We start from the raw sequence: 25,847 nt of genomic DNA, 5'->3' as shown, positions 1-25,847 counted from the left end.
CTCGATTGCGCAGTGATTAGCGCGCCTAACTTTTACACCGCCAGTCGTAGGTTCGATCCCCACGTCGGGCAAACATTCGTGGCCTAAAGGATAAGGCGTCCGGCGCATTCGTATGTAGAGATGCACCGGGATTCGAACCCCGCAGGCGGGTCGGTACCAATTTTTGTAATGAAATACGTACCTACTTAACAATTGTTCACGATTTACTTCCACGGTGAAGGAATAAAATCGTGTAATAAAAATCAAAACCGCAAAATTATAATTTGCGTAATTACTGGTGGTAGGACCTCTTGTGGGTTCGCACGGGTAGGTACCAACACCCTGCCTATTTCTGCCGTGAAGCAGTAATGCGTTTCGGTTTGAAGGGTGAGGCAGCCGTTGTAACTATACGGAGACCCTAGAACTTATATCTCAAGGTAGGTGGCGGCATTTACGTTGTAGATGTCTATGGGCTCCAGTAACCACTTAACACCAGGAGGGCTGTGAGCTCGGCCACCCATCTAAGGAATTAAAAAAAAGCTCTATGTTTTCAGTTTATAAGACATATGACTCTCTATTACCGCTATTACCCTCTATTTAAATCGCTCTCACAAAACATTCAAAAGAGAAGTTACCATTTTATGTGTGTACATTGTACATATGTATAGACAAACAATACATCCGCATTAATGATATTACTCGAAGTCAATGACCTCGACTTTTTGGCAGTGAGTTTTTTTTCAATCGGCATTAATATATTAAAAAAACTGTTAACGTATTTAATTTGCTAGTAACGACTTTATTTTGTTGTGCAGAAAAGTCACTATCCTTTGACTATTGTTTCGTTACTACAACTTATTCAATTGATGTGTTTTTACTAATTGACTGTGAAGTGTTTTTTGTTGTAAATTATGAAGTAAGCATCACAAAATATGAGTAGCTACGAATACGAATGACTGATTTCAATTGCGATGCTTTATGTTTGAGCGCTGATAGCAGAAGAATGAGCAGAGGGCCACGACTGGCGAACTGTCATTTTCCTGTTTTAAGAGTGGGACCAGCTGTGGTGGGGCAGTCGGGGCAAGTGCCCAGGGCGGCAAATTTTTCAGGGTAGCAAAGTTTTGAAAGTAAAAAGCTTTTTTGACGTGACAACGTCTTATAATTCGATGGAGCCGGCTGCACGCACGAAAAAACATGACTCATTGAGGCGTTCCATTTAAGGCGTGAAGTGCAAGCGAGAGCCCGCAACGAGCGACAAAAAGGCACAATCGGCCTCCGCGCTCGGCAGCGTTCGACATCTGTCTCTCTCCTACTTGAGTGAGAGATGCATTTTTTTTATTTATTGCTTAGATGGGTGGACGAGCTCACAGCCCACCCGGTGTTAAGTGGTTACTGGAGCCCATAGACATCCACAACGTAAATGCGCCACCCACCTTGAGATACAAGTTCTAAGGTCTCATGTATAGTAACGACGGCCGCCCCACCCTTCAAACCGAAACGCATTACTGCTTCACGGCAGAAATAGGCAGGGTGGTGGTACCCACCCGCGCGGACTCACAAGAGGTCCTACCACCAGTAATTATGTAAATTATAATTTTGCGGATTTCATTTTTATTACACGATGTTATTCCTTCACCGTGGAAGTCAATCGTGAACATTTGTTGAGTACGTATTTCATTTGAAAAATTGGTACCCGCCTGCGGGATTCGAACACCGGTGCATCGCTTCAACACGAATGCACCGGACGTTTTATCCGTTAGGCCACGACGACTACAAAATCCGCGTGGACAGCTGCTGTACAATAATACATTTACATGTTTTCGTCAAGTATGAAGTTCAGTGAAAAGTGAATGCGGTGTCAATTGTCCATACAAAATATCTATCAAACAAATAGAATTAAAATTTTCTTTTGAAAAATGAAACCATTCCATCAGTATTTTTTTATGACGTTGTCACGTTCAACTATCGTCAGTAAACCGACTTTACAGACAACTGATTTTTTTTAGTCTTATCAAGATTTCTCAATATAAATAATTAATTCTATTAATTAATAATTTTCTGTTTAATTGATAATTCAACAAATTCAATTCATCCATTATTTGTGAATTATAACTTTGGCACTTTTGGTAAAAATTAATAATCAAAATGATATAATCAATTTATTTCCTGGGACATTTAAAATAATAATCGATTTCCCTATTTTCCAGAATTAAAGAAATTTAATTTGTTTTTTTTTTATGTAATATAAATATGAGTCACCCTTAGTGCAAAATTTATAATTGTTAAAAAAAAAACACAAATATTTATTTATATTTTTGGAATATATAACATAATGATATTATGATAACATTTCTGCAATAAATTAGTTATTTTAATTTTGAAAGTTAAGTTTAGGTAAAATTCCAGTATTGGGGCGGTTTTTTTTCGGTGCCCAGGAGCGGTGTTAAGTTTAAATCCGGCCCTGAGTGGGACAGTCGTTATGATATCTTACTGCTCCGGTAATCTATGAGCACCAGGAGATCCGTGCTCTCTCGCTTACTCACCCGTGTAGTAAAACAAATAAAAGAAAACCCTCACCCAAACAAAAGCTCTCAAATTACGGCCCTTCAAAACAGAACGCGTCAGTTACTTCGCGGTCGAGACAGGAGGACTCATAGAACCTCTTATCACCAGTAGTTACATTGTTTTTTTTACAAGATTTCATTTATTCATATAAAAATTCGTTCACAAATTTCGTTCAAAGGTGCTTCCTGAAAAAAAGGGTACCTGCGTGCGACTATTGAATACTGATACAACCGTGTCATTTAATTTGAGTACAACGGCCGTCTTATGCTTTAGGCTGCGACAGCTTGATCAATATCGCCGCCATTGCTTTGGCTTAGCAATCAATATACGAGTAGTACTTTGGATTAGTATTTACTATACACGCCTATAAGGATTTTCATTCGGTTTTTATCGAGCTCATTATTTCGAAGTTATTCAACAATATAAAGTATAACTCACCCCGTCTTCCGGATTATTCGCGTACTGTTGCCTGAACACCTCTATTTCCAAATTCTGTAGGGCAGGCATCGATATGCTGTTTCGTCTCAGATTTGATCTCCTCGCTTCCACTGCTCTCTCGTTATCAATCATATCATTAGACTCTTTAGCTCCGAAAACTTTTGATGTCGATTCGCTGAGGTCCGTGGACTGCGCGCTAGGGCTGCTCGGTTTAGATTTATCCGGTTCTAGGGTGATGTATAGGGTTCCTTCAGGGGTGTTTACAACGATAGTGTCGCTGTCAGGTGAGGAATGTACTTTATCTAAGTCTTTTGTCTGGTTCTCGTTAACCTGCTTCGTCATTTGTTTTTGGTCTCCTCGTTCGATGTCTTTGTAACGCTGTGGTCGTATTGGTTCATCTCGTTGACTAAGATCAAGCTCTACGCATTCATCGGCGTACGGGATCTCATCTGATCTCCTTGTGACGTCATTGAGGCGTTGAACCGCTTCATTGTGCAAGTTTGTGTCGGCCATGTTTCTATTTTGTTCTTATTTCATACTTTTCTGTAAAAAAAAACAATTTAAATAGGTTTTTTTTTGTTTAAATTTACTTGGTGTCGGTAAATTTTGATAATTAAATTTAATTAATTGGTCACTATTAATTTATATTGAAGTCAGTTAACACGATATAAAATTTATTAAATTCAACTTTAATTACGACAAAACCGGTTTTATGTAAGCAGTCGAAACTTTAAACATAATAAATTGAATATTAGAATTTATTAATAATATCGTGTTTATAATTTTTAGTGTTTATACATTTAAATAGCACAGATTTTAAAGGAAAGGTTTTTGTGTCTTTCGATCGTTCTTAATTTAATTTTGAGTGTTCGCAAAGACACAAGATCGCGTAGCAACATAAAATAATTAATTATATGGATAATTCCCTATAATAAAATAAAAACTCGCATACAAAGTATTGACTTAGAAGACGCGAGTGTGTTACAAAGGCTTCCTCAAGTTACAGTTCCTGCTTCCTCAAAACCGTGTATACAAAAAGTACCCCCCTCCTAATTTGATTACCAAATACCACACTACCTCCGATCCGCGTTCTTTCGATTCCTGCTTAACTATAGCAAAGTACATAATCATGAGATAGTGTAAAAAACCGGAACAGAACAAAACAGCAGTTATACATATATATTTTTTATAAAAAATGCTTTCAGCGTCATTCAACTGAATTTCTCGCCGGATCTTTTCAGTGGGTCGCGATTCCGATTCTGTGGTAGATTCTGCGAAACAGTGCTCTTACTAGGTTTGTTTTTTATTGCTTAGATGGGTGGACCAGCTCACAGCCTACCTGGTGTTGTGGTTAATGGAGCCCATAGACATCTATAACCTAAATGCGCCACCCACCTTCAGAAATAAGTTCTAAGGTCTCAGTATAGTTACAACGGCTGCCCCGCCCTTCAAGGCCAAACGCATTACTGCTTCACGGCACAAATAGGCAGGGTGGTGGTACCTATTAGCGCGGACTCACAATAGGTCCTACCACCAGTAAAACAAATTAGGATTAGCAAATTCTCTCAGGTTGAGCCAGTGAGCTCACCTACCCGTCAGAGCGTAGCCGGAATAGCCAATAGGCTACCAGCGAATAGGCGGGGGAAAAATCATCGTGGCAGGACTTCGCCCTGATGCCTCTTCCTCCAACAGCCACCTACCACGCTCCCTCACAATTGCTACTATTCGGAATCAGGTCAATAAAGGGCATGTACGAGTTTTCAATTAGTTTTGTTCAAAACAATCGAAGACACTTTAGTACAGTACCCGGCGATAAATATTGCACATCGACTGTGGGAAAGAGACGGTTAATTTTTGCTTCGTAGAGCGTTATATCTGTCGCACATTACCTAATTGACGTTTAGTCTCCATAGATACCGGATCGTTGGTGTTTCGTCGCACACAGCTAACGCTCTACAACAAAAACAAAATTAGACGACTGTCTCTTTCTAAATATCGATGTGCAATATTTATTGCCTGGGACTGTATAGTTACTGCGTTCTCCATTAGGCTGTGTTGTTTGAGAGCCGTGGCCGCTTTGACGTGGGCTATTAGTGCGAACCTTTTACGTGTCGTTTACGTCTAACACCTTAATAATACTAATTTAATTAATGCACACTAGTGGTATTTTCTTGCAAAGCACTATAAAAGGACAACGTTTATGTTTATACAAACGTTTTCTGTGTTCTCCCTCGATAAGGATACTAGAGAAAATATTTTTACCTTTTGATCTATGTATATACATATTATTATATTGCTACCACGATTAGGCTTTGGCTTCCTGGCTTTTCTAGTTTTATTACTAACTAGCTGACTCGGCAGACTTCGTAGTGCCTCAATCGATAAATAAAAGACCTAAGCTTTTGTATAAAATAAACTTAAAACAAACAAAAGAAATCCGTCCGACGGGGGACACGTCAAAGGAAAAACAAAATTGTTATTTTTATTTCATTCCGAGCATTTTCATATTTAACTACCTTTTAAACCTTCTCTGGACTTCCACAAATTATTCAAGACCAAAATTAGCGAAATCGGTCCAGCCATTCTCGTGTTTTAGCGATTACAATTTGAAAATTAAAAAAGCATTCTCGTCAAAGGTTAACAATATGTATTTATTTCCTTGATAAATCATGCAAATCGTATATGAATATGAAGATAGTGTGCAAAATTTCTGTTCTAGATATCTTAACAAAGTACAAATTACAAAGTAGGTACTGCAACTATAATTATATTGGTCGAAACGGTCAAACTATGTTTTATAAGTACTATCCCGTACGAAATTGAGGAATGAATAGGATCAAACTGAAATTAGACCGAAAAAAGTCCTTGTACTTGATATTGTTTTAAATAATTCAGTTATAATTTTCAAGTCCACTCCAACTCGTTTACAATATCAGTGCATACATTCAGTAATTATTATTAATTATTTAAATTAGGCAAGCCAAATATCTCCGAGAGTCGTTAAAGAATATTTAAACGTTTTAAAATTTTCTGAATATGCCCGAAGCAAAGCCAAAAAATATAACAAATATACAAACTGTTGAAAAACGTATTCGTAAGAACGTCAGCCCGTCAAAGCTGACTAGAATGAATTCTGAGCAAAACTGTATGAATCTCAAACGAAATGTCATTATTGTCGCGTTTTTTATTATTTCTTGTTTTTATGTATACAGAGATACAGAGGAATAAAGACAAACTGTCAGAAAACTGCATGATTTCTTTCGCAACAGCCGGCGTAGATAATGCACTTAATATTTAAGACGCGAGGGGCTATTCTTGTTTCTCTGTCACTGATGCTCTAGCTCACAGGGCTCACCCTACTATAACGTGTTTTAATAGAAAATAGAGTTTTAATAGAAAGTATAAAAGTAGTGCGTCGCCGAATCTACTCCCGGCGTCGCGAAAACTGCACGAATTACAGTACAAACACAAGTAAAATGATTTCCGGTGCCTATGGCTATGTTTACGACCCACAAATGGCTACCGTGGCTACATTGACCGCTTCCTGCCCCTAAGAACTTAGCAAACTTAGTTTATATAGGATGTGTCAGAACAATCAGAAAACCACCGTGCTTAGAGCCGCATCGTACGTAGCAAAATGAACTCTTGAAATCGCACCGGCGATATGATTGTACGGACAGAGTCTGGTCACACATGGTATGTAGAAGGAGAGTAATGGATCATTTCACACAGCTTCCGAGTACACTTTCCATGTAACACAAAGTACAAAGAACAGAACGCTAATACCTCTCCTCCAAGCCTTCCAAATGATTCCTGAGATGGAAACGACCACCTTATTTGCCGCGTGAAGATTGCCGCTTTATTGACGCTACAGCCAACGTGAATTTGCGTTCACGTTATGACATCTATTGATTCTGGGAACACAGCGCTAGTGTGCTGTGAGCTCATTAGCCCGCTCAGAAATTAAACTATGAGACGTGTAATGATAAAATAAATATTTGATAATGCTTTAAACACTTTCGGTTAGAACTGGGCGAGGCCATGGTACGTGGTGTTTGCGACAGGATTATCGGTAAGATAACGTTTCGGTTGTTAGCTAGTCATGTCATTAAATGTATGGTCATTGTTGGGTTAGGGATGTTACTGAATGTACAAAAAAAGTAAAGGGGACTGGATCTAGGAGCCTAATACCGAAATTATGGAGCACATCGCTACACGCGAGAATACTGTCGCCCATTTTGGAATTTAAATTCAAATATCCACATAATAGCTCTCCAGGCTCTTACTTCAAAACGAAAGGAAAGGCTGATTCTGCTGGTAGCCAGGGGGCTATTCCAGCTACGGGCAGACGGGTAGGTGAGCTCAGGGGTTCAATCCGAAACAATTTACTAATATTAGCCCTAGCAAGAGCAATACTTCTCAGAATCTACCGGATCGGAATTCAAATTCAATTCAAATTCAAAATCATTTATTTCAACTTGGATGTCATCAAAAACACACTTGTTGAATGTCAAAATGTAAAAGAAAATGTTAACTCTACCACCGGTTCCAAAAAAAGCCACAGTCCTGAGAAGAACCGGCGAAACAAACTCAACGGGCTTTTTTTTTTTTTTTTGTATTTTCTCAACTATTTTCTTTTTTTTTAAACAAGAAAACATATTTACAGTATACAAAAAAACAAGTCAAAAAAATACAATTCAAATAAATAATAATAATAATGAAAAATGAAAAGGCCAGGAGCGAACGCCTCATTCCCACGTAGTGCCATCTAGTAAAAAATCCTTAACTTTATAATATGCCTTGTTGCACAAACGTTCCTTGACAGTTTTCTTAAATCTATGAATAGGTAGTAGTTGAACGTTTTGTGGGATCTTGTTGAAAAGCTGTACACCCAGCCCCCTGAAAGAGTTGCTTATTTTCTTAATTCGAGCCGCCGGCAACGCAAGCCTATGTTTGTTCCTAGTGTTCACATTATGCAAATCGCAGACTCTGGGGAATTCTACAATGTTTTTACGCACGTACAATAAATTTTCAAAAATGTATTGGGACGCTAAAGTTAGAATTTTGATTTCCTTAAACTTGTCCCTCAAGGATTCCCTCGGGTGCATATTATAAATAGCACGAATAGCCCTCTTCTGCAGGATGAAAATCGTTTCGACATCGGCAGCATTGCCCCATAGCAAAATGCCATAGGACATAACACTATGAAAATAACTGAAATAAACTAGACGTGCCGTATCTTCATCAGTATACGTTCGTATTTTTTTTACCGCAAACGCTGCAGAACTAAGTCTATTCGCTAACTTGCATATGTGAGGACCCCACTGCAGCCTGGAATCAACTGTTATACCAAGAAAAACTGTCGAATCAACAAGCTCCAGTGTCTCTCCACTTACAATGATATTAGTGTCTACTTGTCTAACATTAGGTGTGGTAAATTTTATACATTTTGTTTTTTTGTTATTTAATAACAGATTATTAACACTAAACCAATGTACCACGCGCGAGATAGCATCATTCACATCGTCATAATCTTCCAATTGTCGTTTAATTTTAAACAATAAGGATGTATCATCAGCGAATAATACGACCTCGTGACGGGTTTCAATAAACTTTGGTAAATCATTGATATACACAAGAAATAAGAAGGGACCCAATATGGAACCCTGAGGAACACCCATATTAAGTAAGACACCGGAAGATCTCTTTCCTTTAACGTCTACCTTTTGGATTCTTCCGGATAAATAAGATTTAATAAGTTCTAATGAAACGCCCCTAATACCATAATGGTGTAATTTCCTCAACAATGTATTATGCTCAACACAATCAAAAGCTTTAGATAAGTCGCAGAATACCCCAAGGGCATTATGCGATTCCTCCCAAGCCTGAAAAATATTTTTAATAAGATCTACACCTGCATCAATGGTCGAACGGCCTCTAGTGAATCCATATTGTTTGTTATGAAGCAGGTTGCATTGCATTGAATTGCAAACCACCTAGAGGATCCGGCTAGAATTTCAGTGGGTTATGTTTAGTGACAACCGTAAGGCTGTAACGCCTAAAGTCTAAATTAGAAAAGAAATCGTCTTTCAAATTGAACCAGATCCTAATACTACCAATAGAGAGGTGAGACGAGGGGTTGGGTTGACTAGATACTGTTATTCTGTAATCTGTAACCAAGTAGGTGAAAAAAATATATTTAGTTAACTATGGTGGCTAGTTCACGCTTTTATGATATTGAACTTTAAATGCCGTCACGTCATATTGTGATTCCAGGCCGCCATCTACTTTGAGGCCCGTAATTAAAGTCTTCATAGCTGACTAAATCCTTTTCCTTCAATTCTGAACGCGTTGTTGCTTTAACGCCGCATAAATAGGCAGGCTAGTGAGATAGCACGTTGCGAACTTCAAATATGCTCAGTAAGTTCTTATGATAGCGGCTAGGTAATAGAAAGTGGAAGAGGTAATACTGCTATAACACTTACAGTGAAAAATAAGCTCGAATTAGCTGAGCTCACACACCTTATCTTCTAATTATTAGAAGACTGCTCCTTCGAATGAGCAACAATTAGAAACGGCACTGATTTTTAAGCCTGACAATTTTATTTTTATTGTCAGCCATTTCTACGAGTAGCAAAAACCTAAGAATATTCTATAAGGAAATGTATCTGAGGAGGTTCTTTAAAATTTGTCGTACGTAAAGAAAGACCTTGCATTATAATATTGGTTATTCAATTGAATAATGATCAAGTTTGAAAAGGCTATAATGACACATTTAGACGCCAGTCACGCACAACTGAACGTACAATGACCAAAAATAAATTAAGTATTCTTTCCAGACCCCCAAATTAGGAACCAATACAAAATATTGATTGTATATCGACAGGTAACGAGTATGTTGTGAGTTACAATGTGAATATAAATGAAAGGCAATCCTTCTTCTTGCTCGGTATCATACATTCTTGACAGAGTGGTCGTCCTCACTTCAGGTGTTGGTGACAAGCGTCACAAGACGCCACCACTCCTCTCTGACGGCCGCTCTCCTCGTGCATTAATGTATTGATGATTAGTGATTTACTGCCGCTTTTATCTAGTCAGTCCACCTCATAGATTTCCTTGTGACCTGGTACCCTCAACCTTTCCCTGGACCACAAGTCGCTCAAGACCCACCTCCTATCGGCGGCATGAATGAAATGCAATATATCTTATTGAATTGATATACTAGATCGAAATCTTCATTATTTTATTGAAGCACGGCAGAAATAGGTAGCTCTGTAATATTTAAAAGTTTGAGTTCGCAACACACCAGTAATAGTAGTATTTTATTGCTAGACAGTTGGACAGGCTCACGGCTCACCTGATGTTAGTTGGTTATCGGAGCCCATAGACATCTACAACGTAAATGCTGCCACCCACCACGAGACATTAGTTCTAAGTCGCAGTTTTATAGTTTTTTTTTTAGATTGAAGGATTACTGGTGGTCTGGTGGCTTTTCCAATTTCACCAGGACAGGACGGTGAGCACGGGCTCAGCCAGGAGAGGTGGTATTTGCTAACAACTACCCGAGCGCTTCCAAGCGAGACCTAACAACTCAAGAGCAGCTACCTCGCGAATGAATCTACTACCGAATTGTAATCAAGAATTATTGGATCTGATAGATCCGTAAGGACGTGTCTAGGGCGTCGATGGCGACTGGCTTCTGCGTGATCAGCGTTCGAGAAGTAGTCAGCGGCAGCAAAGATAAGACGATTATCATGACGCATTGCCTTATCGAAGTACCGTTCCGACGCTGATTTCATGTGAGCCTTATAATGCAACGGCCGCTCCACTACTAGTAAAAAAGCCAAGTTTTTGTACGAGATCCAGTCCTTACTTGCATTGAAAACATAACTAAGGCTTACCCTGCGCAACGGAAATGCAAACTTTACATTATATCAAAATGTCTTGTCGTTTATCATAGAAATATGTATTTAAGTTACTCATTCCCCATTGTTGAAGTACGGTTTAGTGACGGGTGTCTTACATATGTAAATTGTAAACTAATCTATGCCACAAAATTTTAATCTGCAGTCAAATTATGATAACAAAATGAGTCACACCGTCATCATATCCAATTAAACCTAAACCAATACAAGGTTTCTTATCTCCTAAAAACACATATTGTAGTCATAAACCAGGAAGTAGGTACCACTCTCGTATCTATTTCCTTAAAGAAATTAACTAGGTAAAATTGGTATTTAGTTAGAAGAAGCTCAGAACCAACCCACTTTGATAAAGCGGTACGACATGACAATCCTCTCATTGTGGCTGCCGGAAACTACATAGCCGATCCTGCGGACCAAATGGTACACAGTTGACGTCGCCCAAAGCACGTCATTTCGGATCCTCCCGATCTACTAACGGTGCTTTTAGGTACCCCAAGTGCCGGTCATCGTTCTCATCGAACCCGTCGCTTGCGACGAAGGGCTCGGCCAATAAATTAGCCCGCAGACACAGCCCACTGAGTTTCTCGCTGGATCTTCTCAGTGGGTTGCGTTTCCGATCCGGTGGTAGATTCTGTGAAGCACGACTCTTGCTAGGGTTCTTATTAGTAACATCGTCAGGTTTGAGCCCCGTGAGCTCACCTACTAGTTAAGGTTACGCTGATATGGTCTCTCTAGACCATCAGCTTAGGTAGGAAAAAAAAAGAAAAATCCGAACCAGCCTGATATTAAGTGACTACCGCCCGATCTTACCCCATCACGTCAACGTGCCCCATTATTAAAACCACGCATGCTCTGGGCAGATATAATTGACAATAATTTTTTTATCTGTGACATAACCGCTATTTCAATGACAATACTCCTATCTAAGTATTGTAAGTCGTCGTGGCCTAAAGGATAAGACGTCCGGTGCATTCGTGTTGAAGCGATGCAACGGTGTTACAATCCCGCGGGCGGGTACAAATTTTTCTAATGAAATACGTACTCAACAAATGTTCACGATTGACTTCCACGGTGAATAACATCGTGTAATAAAAATCAAACCCGCAAAATTATAATTTGCGTAATTACTGGTGGTAGGACCACTTGTGAGTCCGCGCGGATAGGTACCACCGCCCTGCCTATTTCTGCCGTGAAGCAGTAATGCGTTTCGGTTTTAAGGGTGGGATAGCCGTTGTAACTATACTGAGACTTTAGAACTTGTATCTCAAGGTGGGTGGCGCGTCTACGTTGTAGATGTCTATGGGCTCCAGTAACCACTTAACACCAGGTGGGCTGTCAGCTCGTCCACCCATCTAAGCAATAAAAAAATAATAAGACTTTGATATTTAAAAATGGATAGCATAACTTCTACATAACTTGTCAAGCATTGTATGTGCATTTACCTGTAACTTTGTAATTACGCCATCAGGAAGTACACGAAAATCGTAATAAAAACCAACAAAAGCACCGTATATAATACGTAGTCTAAATATATTATAAACCAGGATTTAGGGTTTAATGTGTCTGTGGTTAATTTCATTTCGATATGAAAAAAAACTTGTGTATCAAAAAAATTTTGTTAATTACATTCATACTTTGGATTTCGAATTAATGCATCGTACGTGGCGATTGTGATAGCTTCTGCGTAAAGTATGCTTTTAATTTTATAGTTAACTCTTCTCTAGTAAAATTAACCCAATTTAAAATTAATTAAATTGTTATTCAAACAAAATTTCTTGGCAGACTTTAATTTAATAAAATTTTAAAATTTTTGACGATTTTGTAAACTTGGTGACCTGCGTTTAATATATAATAATAGTAATTTTTTAAACTTATTAATAAACCGAAGGCGCTTGAACTAATGAGTATGTACACGTCCTAATTTTTTTTTTTTTTTTTTTTTCGAAACATGAGTACGTCCTTCCCGCCACAATATTTCACGAAACTACCACTTACAAGTGCTCCTTCGATAATTTGTAATTTTCGCTTAATTTAGAAGACGATAATTAAAAACACGCGTTTTTAACATTTCGATAATTATCGTTTATAACAATTATGCACGTTAATTGCAATGTTAAGACTATAGTTGCTGATTTAAGTGATAATTTATGTGATCATAAATGTTTGTTTAACTTCTACACGAAACGCAGGCGACATGTTTTTTCAAACATTCGGACATTGCGTTTCACTTTTCAGTGTAAATTTTCGTAGCTTGACTTTTATGAATGTTTTTGAAAAGTTAATGCTGGAGACAAAATGTGTATTTGCCTCTTTGTAGCAGTCAAACTTGTGTTAATATGATGCCTGGAGGCCACAGAGATCATAAAACTAGATCCGTAATCAATTAGCGTAACGTAAATAATCGCCATAAAATCGATGCACTGGAGATGTAGTGCTAGAGACGCTTAATAAAGCTCCCGTGGATGGCCTTGCGCACCAATGCATCCATCTTCAAAGAACTCGGTATCAAGGACCGACTCTCGTCAACTATACAACTACGGGTTTTAAAGTTCTTTGGTCATTTCACATTTCCAAAAAACAGGAGACTGGTAGTCCAAGGCCGGGTGGAAAGCACAAGATCACGCGACCGATCACCAACCCACTGGACTGACCTAATAAAGAAGACAACTGAGTCCACCATGGTATGGTTCAATATAGTCGAAACCCTTCGAACCACCAGACTTGAAAGCGCATCGCCAGGAGGGCGGTCCTACGAGCACGACCTATCGGGTGCTTTTGCACATACAGCGTCAGCGCGACCACGACCACTCTGCCAAGTGTCCGACTGAGAAGAAGAAGAAACATAAGTAAAGTTGCATAATTGGTAGGGGTAGGGGGGTACCTTAAGTTACCACTGTTTCGTCTATTTCTACCACGAAGCAGTCTACGTTACGAAAGGGTGTGACGGCGGTTCAACAATTTAACTGAGACTTGTTGAACTTGACTTCATGTGTCATGGTGGGTGGCAGGGCATTCTGGTTTTGATGCCTGTGCCCGTAACCACTCAACAGCAAGCTGACCGTGGAGACGAAGAGTTTGACGAGCGAACTAACCCATAGACACAACCCACTGAGTTTCTCGCCGGATCTCCTGATCCAGCGGTAGGTTTTGCGAAGCACTGCTCTTGCTAGTGTTTTTCAGCGGTAGGCAGCGGCTTGGCTCTGCCCCTGGCATTGCTGAACTCCATGGGTGACGGTAACCACTCACCATCAGGTGAGCTCGTCTGCCTACAAAAACAAATTATCTCAGGTTGAGCCCGTGAGCTCACCTACCCGTCCGCGCGTAGCTAAAATAGCCCCTTAGGCTAACAGTGAAAAGGTAGGAAGAAATAAAAAAGACGTTTCTCAATGAAAGCAACTAAGTATCTAATTTCAACAATTTTGAAAAACCATAATAAAAGAATTGCAGTATTTTATTAGTAAACGCTACTTGCGTTAGGCTATTTTGTCATTAGTTCTGCGTGAGTTGTACAATGAGCCACTGAAATTACGTACTTAGGTAGTTTTGAGGATCATCTCAATGGTAATACTTCGATAAACCAAAGCTAGCATTCGTGGCCCGGTATAAAATCGGGTGTGGTCATGGGAGGAAATCGAGTGTGTTCCGGGGAAAGTATTGTTTTTCGTTCGAGGAAATAGTCGTCCATGTACATCGGAAATACAAATGTCTACTATAAAACTCGATCGATGGCTTGAAAGCATTTTTTATTGCTTAGATGGGTGGACGAACTCATAGCTCATAGCTCGTAGTCCGTGCGGACTCACAAGAGCTCCTACCGCCAGTAATTATGCAAATTATAATTTTGCGGGTTTGATTTTAATTACACGACGTTATTCCTTCACCGTGGAAATCAATCGTGAACATAATTTGTTAAGTACGTATTTCATTAGAAAAATTGCTACCCGCCTGCGGGATTCGAACACCGGTGCATCGATTGATACGAATTCACCGGACGTCTTATCCTTTAGGCCACGACGACTTCAATCTGTCTCTCTTACTTTCTGGGACTCCAGAGAAGGTTTTTATTATAGAATCAAGAATGCACGGTAGACGGTTCGCGCCTCTAGCTTCAGCAATATAATTACAATCGAATGTGGCCGGGTTCTAAAGTAGATATTAAACAAATTTGAAAAAATCAAATACATTTATTTACGTAAGCAATTATGCCACAGTAATTACTCGTCATGAATAAGGTGCATTGTTATGCAAAAAACAAATGCATTAATATGCAAATGCGATGCAACGGCGGTCGTGATGTATGCTCTTAATGCGAAACGTATGGAGTGTTTACATTGAGATGAATCCGCTCGTGGGGCAGCAGTATCAATGCGCGCCTCTCGGTCTAAACAGCGCAGGTTAGATCCCGGGCACGGCGATAACCAGAGAGGCATGTAAGATAACTGACATTAATTAACAACTAAATGGGAACAAATCACGCACGATCATCGGACCCAAATATTTTTTTGTGCCTTAGATGGATTAGATCTCACAGCCCACCTGGTGTTAAGTGATTACTAGAGCCAATGTCATTGTCGATGTAAATGCCGCCATCCACCATGAGATATGAGTTATAAGGTCTCAGAATAGTTACAACGGCTAAAACACTCTTCAAACTGAAACGCATTACTGCTTGACGGTAGAAATAGGCAGGGTGGTGGTACCTACCCGTGCGGACTCACAATAGGTCCTATCCTCAGTAATTACGCAAATAATTATGGGTTTGATTTTATTACACGATGTTATTCCTTCACCGTGGAAATTAGGATTCCCTGTGTTATGGGCACCAGAGACTGATTTATATACTTATATATGTTTGAATCACACGGTGTGGGAATCGAATCCACGAGCCGCGACGCAACAGTCTAGGGACTAGCTACTGCAACACGGAGTCGGTCTATTGCGAGAGATTATTCGCAGCCTTTGTTGAATGACGGTTGATATTGAAGTGATCAGTAATATGCGCGATGATTAAATTTGAAATACTCGGAATTATGATGAATGGGGTGTAACTGGTGCAAATAGTTGGGTTATCGCTATCAGCCTTTTTTTTATTGCCCTTGTAGGCAGACGAGCATACGGCCCACCTGATGGTGAGTGGTTACCGTCGCCCATGGACTTGAGCAATGCCAGGAGCAGAGTCAAGACGCTGCCTACCGCTTAATACTTTCCACAAGCCTCGTTTGAAGAAGGATATGTCATAGCGCTCGGGAAACACCGATATATATTTAACTGGTGCTGTACTGAAGGTAAGCTAAGGCTCTCCAAAATGATTGGTTCTGCGCTTGCCGGAAGCAGCAGATTCTTCCGACCTTGGGCAGTGTCGGTCCAGCTTGTGTGAGCCCTACCTACGCTGGATGATCATGTTTGATAAGGTGCTTTCAGGTGTTTTCCGGTGCTATAAGGACTGTTGCGTGTTACAGAATTTCAGATCACACAACCCACTACCAATAATCGAATAGTTGATCATTAATTTACGACTTAAATTAAGGCAGTTACGATCTGATAAAGAGGTTATCAGTGAATCTTCAAGTGTACTGATTAACAGTATTAAGATAAGGAGCTACTACTATGTAGGTATCAAGGTCTTGCATGTTTTATTTATAACTTTTTCAGGTGATTTTTATTAAGGTACATGTAAATTATTATAATATTTTATTGATTAGATGGGTGGACGAGCTCACAGCCCACCTGGTGTTAAGTGGTTACTGGAGCCCGTAGACATCCACAACGTAAATGCGCCACCCACCTTGAGATATAAGTTCTAAGGTCTCAAGTACAGTTACAACGGCTGCTCCACCCTTCAAACCGAAATGCATTACTGCTTCACGGCAGAAATAAGCAGGGTGGTGGTACCTACCCGCGCGGACTCTTAAGAGGTCCTACCACCAGTATAGTCTATATTAGAAATTCTAGATTAACGTTAGTAATACTTTTAATACTTTTTACAAAAAAAGAATGTGCCCACAAATTAACAGTACTTGTAAAATGACAAAATATCTAAGATTTGTTAATACCCTCTGGCTTTATTAGCACAGATGAACTCACGGTCCGTCTGGTGTTAAGTAGCGATATAGAAGTATCAATTATAATATGAGTATATTCAATACTGAAAGCTTAAATATGACAGAAAAAATGATGGTAGAATCACAACAAACAAAAATAATCCTATTATTAATAAATAAAATTTTATTAAGTGTATTTGTTGAAAATTAACGATAATTTTCGCAATTAACTCTTAATTGAAAACAATAATAAATATAACTCCATAAATCTTTTCAAATCACAGAAAATTCAACGTGATTATATATTATTTGTGTAAGTGTAATGAGAACTCAGAAGATATTTGCGAAATAAGATTAAATTTTAATTTAAATCACATATTTGATCTATTTATCAAAATATACAGTTCAGAAAGGAATATATAACACGTCTTTTGTATCAATATGATATGTACAACCCTAGAAAGGAGTTTTTGGCCGTGTTCAATTTCGTTGATTTATCATAATAATATCGTAAATTCATTTTTGTAAAATTAATTATACTAATTTTTTTAGTTAAATGTCGCGCTTATTGTGTTCTAATTTATTATTATTTTGCTCCAACTTATTTACAAAATTACAAAAGTAAAAAAGAAGTACTCACTTTAAAAAAAAAGAGACAAAAAATTATTCACCGAATTAATAAAATACACAAACACTAAACACAAAACTACTGATGTTACTTATAAGATGGGTAACCGTTGGGAGGTCGCGTCTGTAACTACACTATCTTTACATTAACTTGCTTATGTGCTGTTAAGGTGAGTACACATTGACGAAACGTGATAGACATACTTAAACATTAGGATAGCCTACTCAAGACAGAGTGAGAAATAGCGAAGGTTTTTGTGTGTGTTGTGTGTGAATATTGGAGTATACCGTGCCGTAGTGAACTATGTAATCTAAGATATTAATTCTTATCCTTGCTAGTTCGTCGCATTCACAATAAACCAAATGCGACTAGGGGCTTGAAAGTTTTTTGAATATTATTATTTTTCTTGTCCCGCGTAAAACCGTGATGTATTCCTGTCGAAATATTCACTAAAATTTGGTATAAAATTTTAACTCATTTCGCTACTTGTCCCAAATTTATCCCTTATTTAATATAAAAGCATTAAGTGTGTTTAGTTGAATCATATTTATAATCAGTACACAGCCTAAATAATTATAGAATTTCGTTCACTTTTTTATTCACTTACCATCCAAAAAATGCAAATCACCGCGTTTATTATATTAACAATGACGACAAATAAATTACATCTTGTGCACTTGGCGCTACAAACATATTTACTCAATACCTACTACTCTTTGGTGTTACGAAATGACAAAAAATATTTGACTCTAATTCAGAGAACTAATAGCTCTCTGGTATTGAGTAAATATCACTGAATCCTGTATCACTGAGTTACCCTGAATTACCCTGGAACATCCTATTTGTTGTTGTGATATTTTTTCTTTCCTACCTAAGCTGGCCTAGCCCCTAAAGCCTTTAAAGGCTATGCCAGCGTAGCCGAGCGAGTACATGAGCTCACGGGGCTCTAACCTGAGGACGTTGCTAACACTGGCCCTAGCAAGAGCCCTACTCGAAGCGAAACAGCGAACGGATCACCTGAAGCGAAGCGGAAGAAGAGAATTGAGAATTTTAAAGTGTTCGTTAACTGTATTAAGTGTTAATACAGTTTTAATTTTCACTTCGGTACAATTTTTACTTATCCCGAACCCCAGCAAGTAGCAGTATTATAAAATAAAATCATGAAATAATGGAAACCATAACGGTCACATTAACGTAATACGTCTGCCGTAACCCGACTCTGTAATTTCCCAGTTGTCTGGAACGGAAGCCCTAATGCTACTGATAAGAAACGCAGACACGACAAAGGTAAGTACTTGCAACCGGATTATAGATGAGATATGGTCTTTGTAAGGTTTTATATAAAATCACCGTGTCTTTAAGCTCTTGATCCTCAATGATCAAGGCAGGGTGGTGGTGCGGACTTGCAATTTACATTACCAGGTATGCAAATTATGAATTAGAGAAAAAGACAGGGACATGGTGGAACAGCAGTAGATATTTTTCTAATGAAATACGTACTCAACAAATGTTCACGATTGACTTCCACGGTGAAGGAATAACATCGTGTAGGTAATAAAAATCAAACCCGCAAATTTTAGTTTGCGTAATTACTGGTGGTAGGACCTTTTTAGTGCAGTGCATAGTTATAATATTATGTAATTTACCATTCATTCATCCATAATTCAACTAATAATTAAAAAATCCATTTATTTTCAATGTCTTCCCTAAGAAAATCATTTATGTGATAATAATTTTCACTAATTAGATTATCTTTTATTTATTTTTTAAAATGAAAATCGTCTAAGTCTCTTACTTTCTTCGGTAAAAAAATGAAACCATTGTATGCCTTATCAAAAACTTATTTTATTTTTTATCAATTAACTAAAACGCGTGAAATAAGTTGTTATCTAAATAAAGGCACATCAGGCCAAGACGAGTAAATAAATAAAACATATTTGGATGTAGTCTTAAAATTTTCATTTAAAGACAATCAATTTAACGTTTACTTGAAATATTTTTTTTTTATTGCTTAGATGGTTGGACGAGCTCACAGCCCACCTGGTGTTAAGTGGTTACTGGAGCCCAAGGACATCCACAACGTAAATGCGTCACTCACCTTGAGATATAAGTTCTTAGATCTCAAGTATAGTTACAACGGCTGCCCCACCCTTCAAACCGAAACGCATTACTGCTTCACGGCAGAAATAGGCAGGGTAGTGGTACCTACCCGCGCGGACTCACAAGAGGTCCTACCACAAGTAAAAATAGCTTGTTCTTCGCTTTTTTAAGTATTGTTAATGCAGTCGAGTTTTTTTTATTTCATTTATTGTGAAATATTATTGTTCGTGCAATATGTGGGTGTCGTTGAGTATACGACATTAGTGGTGAGTTACCGGGGATCTCCTGAACTGCATCGCCCGCCACATCACGCGACCTACATCCCCAGTGCTTACAATTTCCTGACGTACCTATAGACAGTTTAACAATTTTCCAAATGGTATCGTCATTGTTTTCCTCATTTCTTAATCAGATATTTCGAATAACAGTTACAAACTTTTTTTTATTGCTTATCTGGGTGGACGAGCTTACGGTCCACCTGGTGTTAGGTCGTTACTAGAGGCCATAGACATTTACTACCTAAATTTCACCTACCTTGAGATACGAGTTCTAAGGTCTCAGTTGTAACGGTACAACGCCTGCCCTAACCTTCAAACCGAAATGCATTACTGCTCCACGGCAGAAATAGGCAGGGAAGTGGTACGGTCTCGCAAGACGACCTACCACCAGTAAAAAATTATTTGAAAACGCTTTCCAAGCATATTGTGTTATTTTATTCACCAAGTCTACCTAAATTAGTGTATAGTTGACTGGTGGTAGAAAGTCTTATGCGTGCGGATAGGTACCACCACCCTGCCTATATCTTCCATAATGCGTTTCCATTTGAAGGGTGGGGCAGCCGTTGTAACTATACTGAGACCTTATAACTTATATCTCAAGGTGGGTGGCGCATTTACGTCGTAGATGACTATGGGCTCCAGTAACCACTTAACACCAGGTGGGCTGTGAGCTCGTCCACACAACTAAGCAAAAATAGCGGGACAACTTCTGTCCGAAAGGCTACGTATAAAGATTGACCCCAAACACCTTTTTTTGCACTGAAATTTCTCAAGACAACCTTGACGGCGGGCGCGAGTACTGAGCTAACAAGTCGTTTAGCACATACAGAAGTCGTGACCCGCCGCTTACCGACATGATGTGCTCAATAATTTCTCATGAGCGCGGCGCTAATGTCCGAGCGACGTGCAATAACGTGACCAGGTCGTTACGAGCCCGGCTAGCAAACCGACGCGACTGGGTGCGGAGCATCGTTCAAATTTTTTCTTCCCTACCTATTCGCTGGTAACCTAAGAGGATTTGTTAACACTAGCCCTAGCAAGAGCCGTGCTTCGCAGAATCAACCACCGGATCGGAATCGCGACCCACTGAGAAGATCCGGCGAGAAATTCAGTGGACCGTGTCTATGGATTAGAAGACGGTGACCAGTGCTTGAGAGGTCTAAAAGCACCGACAGTGAATCCGGGGAATCCCACATATTTCGGGAAACGGCGGCTTTGAGTTGCCCCGTCGCGGTCTCATAAGATCGTTCAAATAACAATTAATAATTACATAAACATTCATTCGTTGAGTTGAAATGTGAAAATCTTAATATAACACATTCAATTACTATAGTAGAATTATTTTGTCCGTGCAGTTTGGGTCATAGAAAAATCGGAGCGGTGAAGCGAGTATTTCGCTCTCTTCCACTCATGAGCCTTATGGACGGGCATGGACGAGTGATGCGCATTATTGTTGTCGATAAGCGTTATCGATAGTGTATTTAGTTTAGTCATTTTGTGGGTTAGTGATAAAACTGAAAGAAAAAATCACTAATCGAACACTACACCACATATCGCCGCAGCAAGTTAACGAGAACGGCAGAAATTAACACTTTGTAACTTTTCGGGAACTATTCTTGTTTCAGTGAAAAAATTTAACACATTGTTGATAACAACATGTGCAAATATTATTTTCAATAAATCCTGCCGTTTTTATACAAAACAAAGGAGTAGCCATTGTGTCACTAAATAAATTCAGAGAACGAATGCATAAAAACACATTTCTCTTCGACATAATGTACTATAATTTGCAGGTAAGTACAAATGACTCATAACATAGCAATGTCTCACCACCCTGCGTATACAACCCCGCCGCCGCACACTGTATTATTATCGAGATCTAGCAGAACTTAATTCAATCTTGCGTGAATTTATCTTTTTTTAATTTTACGTGTCATAAAATGTTAATATTAGATGTTATTTCGTATTTCTAAATAAATAAATAACATTAATTATTAATAAAAATCAATTATTTCTTTATTTTCTTTAAAAATATTATTTTTAATACTGCAACTTTGTTCTAAATACACAAGAAATATATTTTACACCCCTAAATATATTCTAAAGACTAAAAAAAATTCGCATAACCTTCTACCCATCTTCCTCCGTCGAGTAAGTTTCTTCTCCCATGTTCTATTTTGCACTGTTGATTTGGAAGATAGAAGTGGATCTGAACCTATCAGGAATTGGATAAGTACGTCTCGATTGGTGTTAATTCTGCTTGTTTTCCTGCTGAAATACTCGCGATTCCTCCTATATTCCTTATTGTTCGCTTCTTGAGCTTCTTCTGCTAATTGGTCCAAAGGTAAAACGCATGTCTCAATTACTTCTTTTGAGTGTGAGAGGATTTTGTGTATACTAGAAGGCATGTAGTACCAGGAACAATGTACTAAATAAAGTTTTCTTGTCTCTTCGGCATATGTCTTGTGCCTCCAAGATAACAGAAATGTTTGATTAAATTCAGATTGATCCCTGTTATGTTCGCTTACATTTCTCCCATTTAGATTGTATTTTTGTTGTAAGACTACTTATTAACATTTGAAGTGATCTTGGAGGGTTTCTACAGTTCTCTATGTCATAATCTTCTTCTAATATATAAAATTCTCGTGTCACAATGTTCGTTCCCATACTCCTCCGAAAAAACCGCTTGACCGATTCTCATGAAATTTTTTATGCATATTCAGTAAGCCTGAGAATCGGCTACTATCTATTTTTCATACCCCTAAGTGATTAGGGTTGTCCACCCCTAACATTTTTTTTTTATTTGGACATTTTTTTTTGTTATAATGAGGTATTATGTGGTTGAATGAGGTTTTGTTATTTTTATTATATATTCCCTCATCGTTCACAGCACTACATACCTCTTTCACTCATTTACCACATCCTTACACACTTACAATAAGTTAGGTTTTTTTTGTACACTAGAAATTCCCTAGAAATCTTATATATGGCAAAACAATGTTTGCCGGGTCAGCTAGTATTGTAGTATTTTTTCAATTATAAGGTTATTTTGACCTTTTTTTATTACTTGGAAACCATATATTAAAAATATCTCGCCTTTTCATTGCGCTGAAAACAAAAAAAAATGTATGAGCGGGGCAAATAGGAGCAAGGGATTCCAACTAAATTTCAAAGAACATTAACCGTAGAATGCTATGACAGTGATTTCCCGGTGTATACACTTGCATACATTTTTAAAAGTCAACACTAACACAAAAAAAAATTTTTTTTCAATGACTACAGCAAAAACGTTATTAATTAATAACATTTCAATATTATAAGGTTCAAACTTACCTTAACGTATCCTCGATGATATAACAAACGATAAAAAGCACTTTAAACGACAAGAACAGACCTGTTCGCATTCTGCAATAAAGTAAAACTAAACAATACACTCGTGCTAGTACGCATAAGCTATGTTTCGAGACTTCCCCTGTGTTGTATGGTGTTACACACTTATTAATTTTATTTAATATCGGTTATTTAGTTATACACCTGTGTAATAAGGGGAGTTTTAGGAATATTTAGAGAGTATTATTTTTTAATTAAGTTCTGCTAGATCTCGATAATAATACAGTGTGCGCCGTGTACCTGCCTTCGATGTCTCATTTGTTTTTATCGATAATGGCGTTGCGCCCGGCGAACATGCTCACCGCCCTAGCCGGGCTGTTTTATGACCCAAACTGCACGGACAAAATAATTCTACTATAGTGGTAGGACGTCTTGTGAGTCCGCACGGGTAGGTACCACCACCCTGCCTATTTCTGCCGAGAAGCAGTAATGCGTTACGGTTTGAAGGATACCTAAGCATAAAAAAAAAACGATTTGACTGGAAGACAATACATTATTTGGTAACTTTGGCTTGAAGTTACCGCATTCCCTTATTGTTGTGCATTTTGTCTAGTTCAAACCTGTAAATGGTAAATAAATAAACAACACTTTCGTTTAGTTCAAAGTGAGATATATATTTTGTACCATACACGTATTCACGTCTGACGATGTTCCATTACAGTACTCATTATGATTAACAATTAATGGATATGTAAATGTAATTGCGACTCCGGGCCGGCGCCAACGGTTGTCCCGGACGAATCTTAACGCGGCTGTCGTCCTATTTCCTCTCTTCGCACGACAAAATGTGACATTTAATTTTCAAAACAAACACATTCAGTTAGCCTAATAAAGGATGTCTCTACATATATACATCTAGCTTTTTATCGCGCAAGCTTTAAAGCGAACTCAATAGAGAACACGCTTATCGCATAAATAAACTTTAAACAAGATAACGTTAAGCCGATTTCATTATTGCTTTGATTACAAGACATACATATGTATATAAGCACATTACACACGTGTTCATCTATATGTAACGAATTAACAGTGACCATTCGTCGGATTCCTTTACCATATTTCAGTGTTGCCAGAGAACACTTGTTTAGTCTGAAATAATTATTTCCATAAAACATTAAAGGCAAAAATACTTAAATTCATTTCCAATACAGAGCACAACTTGATTTAAATTTTAAATTTCAATAAAATATTGAATAGAAATATAAATGAGTGAGAATGTGTCAATAAACACAATACAAGAGATTAAATCTTTATTGAATCATTTAGTGCTCAATGTATTTTGTTTTATGTAAAAGCACTTTATCCACGGGGTATATGTTCCGTAAATATGCCGCGAGTACAGAAATCCAGAATATGGAAAAGCGCGTTTACTAAGTATCTTCAGTTATATATACAGGATACCTATATATTGGAATTCTTTACTTTTTATCCAAAGTGTATGTACCGATTATATCTGCAAATAAAGAAATATTTTTAGCCGCGAATTTAGGAATTTAATCCGGATATAGTGAAAACGTAATAAAGAGTTTTTACTGTATTATCTTGCCTCACTTCCGTCCCCGAGCGCTACGGCCACACAGATGGCGCCACTACACTAGTGACGCTGGCAACACTGAACTGAGTGCGCGAACGCAATCAGAAATTATATTAAAACATGTTCTATATCACGTCATCAGTTAAAATATAAAACGCGTTGAAATAACGAGAATATATTTTTAAAATATCATAATGTTTTTAAGGCTTAAAGCACTTAAGTGGTCAATGTGCTTAGTGCGAGTTTCTTAACGTTCTCGATATCGTAAAAGTTAACTTAAATTTGTATGCAGTTGGAACAGCGCCCCTGGCGGCAAACGTTCCAACTCCATACAAAGTTGAGTTAAAAAACTCGCACTAAGCACGCTGAAGCTACCGACGTGCCTTATTGCGTCTCACGGGTTCGCAGACTCGGCTCAAGGTCAGCTCCCAGCCTCTGACCACTTGTTAAAGAAGCAATGTAATGCTGTGTACACGGTGAACCGCGCTCAAGTTTTGTACGCGTCCATTGCGGGTTCGCAAACTCCACTAAACAAGTATTATTGCGCAGCGCGTGGTCCGCGGCACTATGTACCGTCACTATGTTCTTCTCGCTTTGTAACAATACGATAAATTCTATTATACAACAAAAGGCGGCTTATAAAATAATCTAAATGTCATAATAATACTAGAATAAGGTCGTACAGTATTAAATGTTTTCTATCATTTACTTTTGTTTAATAATTCATGAGCTGTTATTTGTTTTTATCGGATAAAGTGCACAGCGTTACAATAACTGCAGGGGGAAAGGGGTCGGGGGTTGGGGGGCAGGGGGGACAGGGAGTAGGGAGGCAGGGCGTGTACAGACGGCATTGGGTAGAAATCGACCGTCACTGCGTGCACTTTATCAACACTTTCAATACTTAATACTGCTGCACCTATAACATACATATAATAATACTACATTTTAATAATATACTTTAATTAATAA

General features: G+C 38.3%; 1 protein-coding gene across 1 annotated transcript in view; it reads right to left on the bottom strand.

The window, feature by feature from the left end:
- The window catches only part of LOC114247817 (alpha-galactosidase MYORG), a 53,392-nt gene extending 35,685 nt beyond the window's left edge, over positions 1–17,707 (bottom strand). The window contains exons 1-2 of the mRNA XM_028180867.2: positions 17,589–17,707; positions 2,983–3,525 (exon numbers count right to left, since the gene is read on the bottom strand). Of these exons, the coding sequence (XP_028036668.2) occupies positions 2,983–3,495 (513 nt within the window). The 5' untranslated portion in view covers positions 3,496–3,525; positions 17,589–17,707. The remainder of the gene's footprint in view (positions 1–2,982; positions 3,526–17,588) is intronic.
- Between the last annotated feature and the right edge of the window lie 8,140 nt (positions 17,708–25,847).

The sequence above is a fragment of the Bombyx mandarina genome, chromosome 21 (assembly GCF_030267445.1).
Source record: "Bombyx mandarina strain Sakado chromosome 21, ASM3026744v2".
Classification (NCBI taxonomy): domain Eukaryota; kingdom Metazoa; phylum Arthropoda; class Insecta; order Lepidoptera; family Bombycidae; genus Bombyx; species Bombyx mandarina.
Note: the sequence above shows the minus strand (reverse complement) of the source record. Positions and strands in the feature narration are given on the sequence as shown.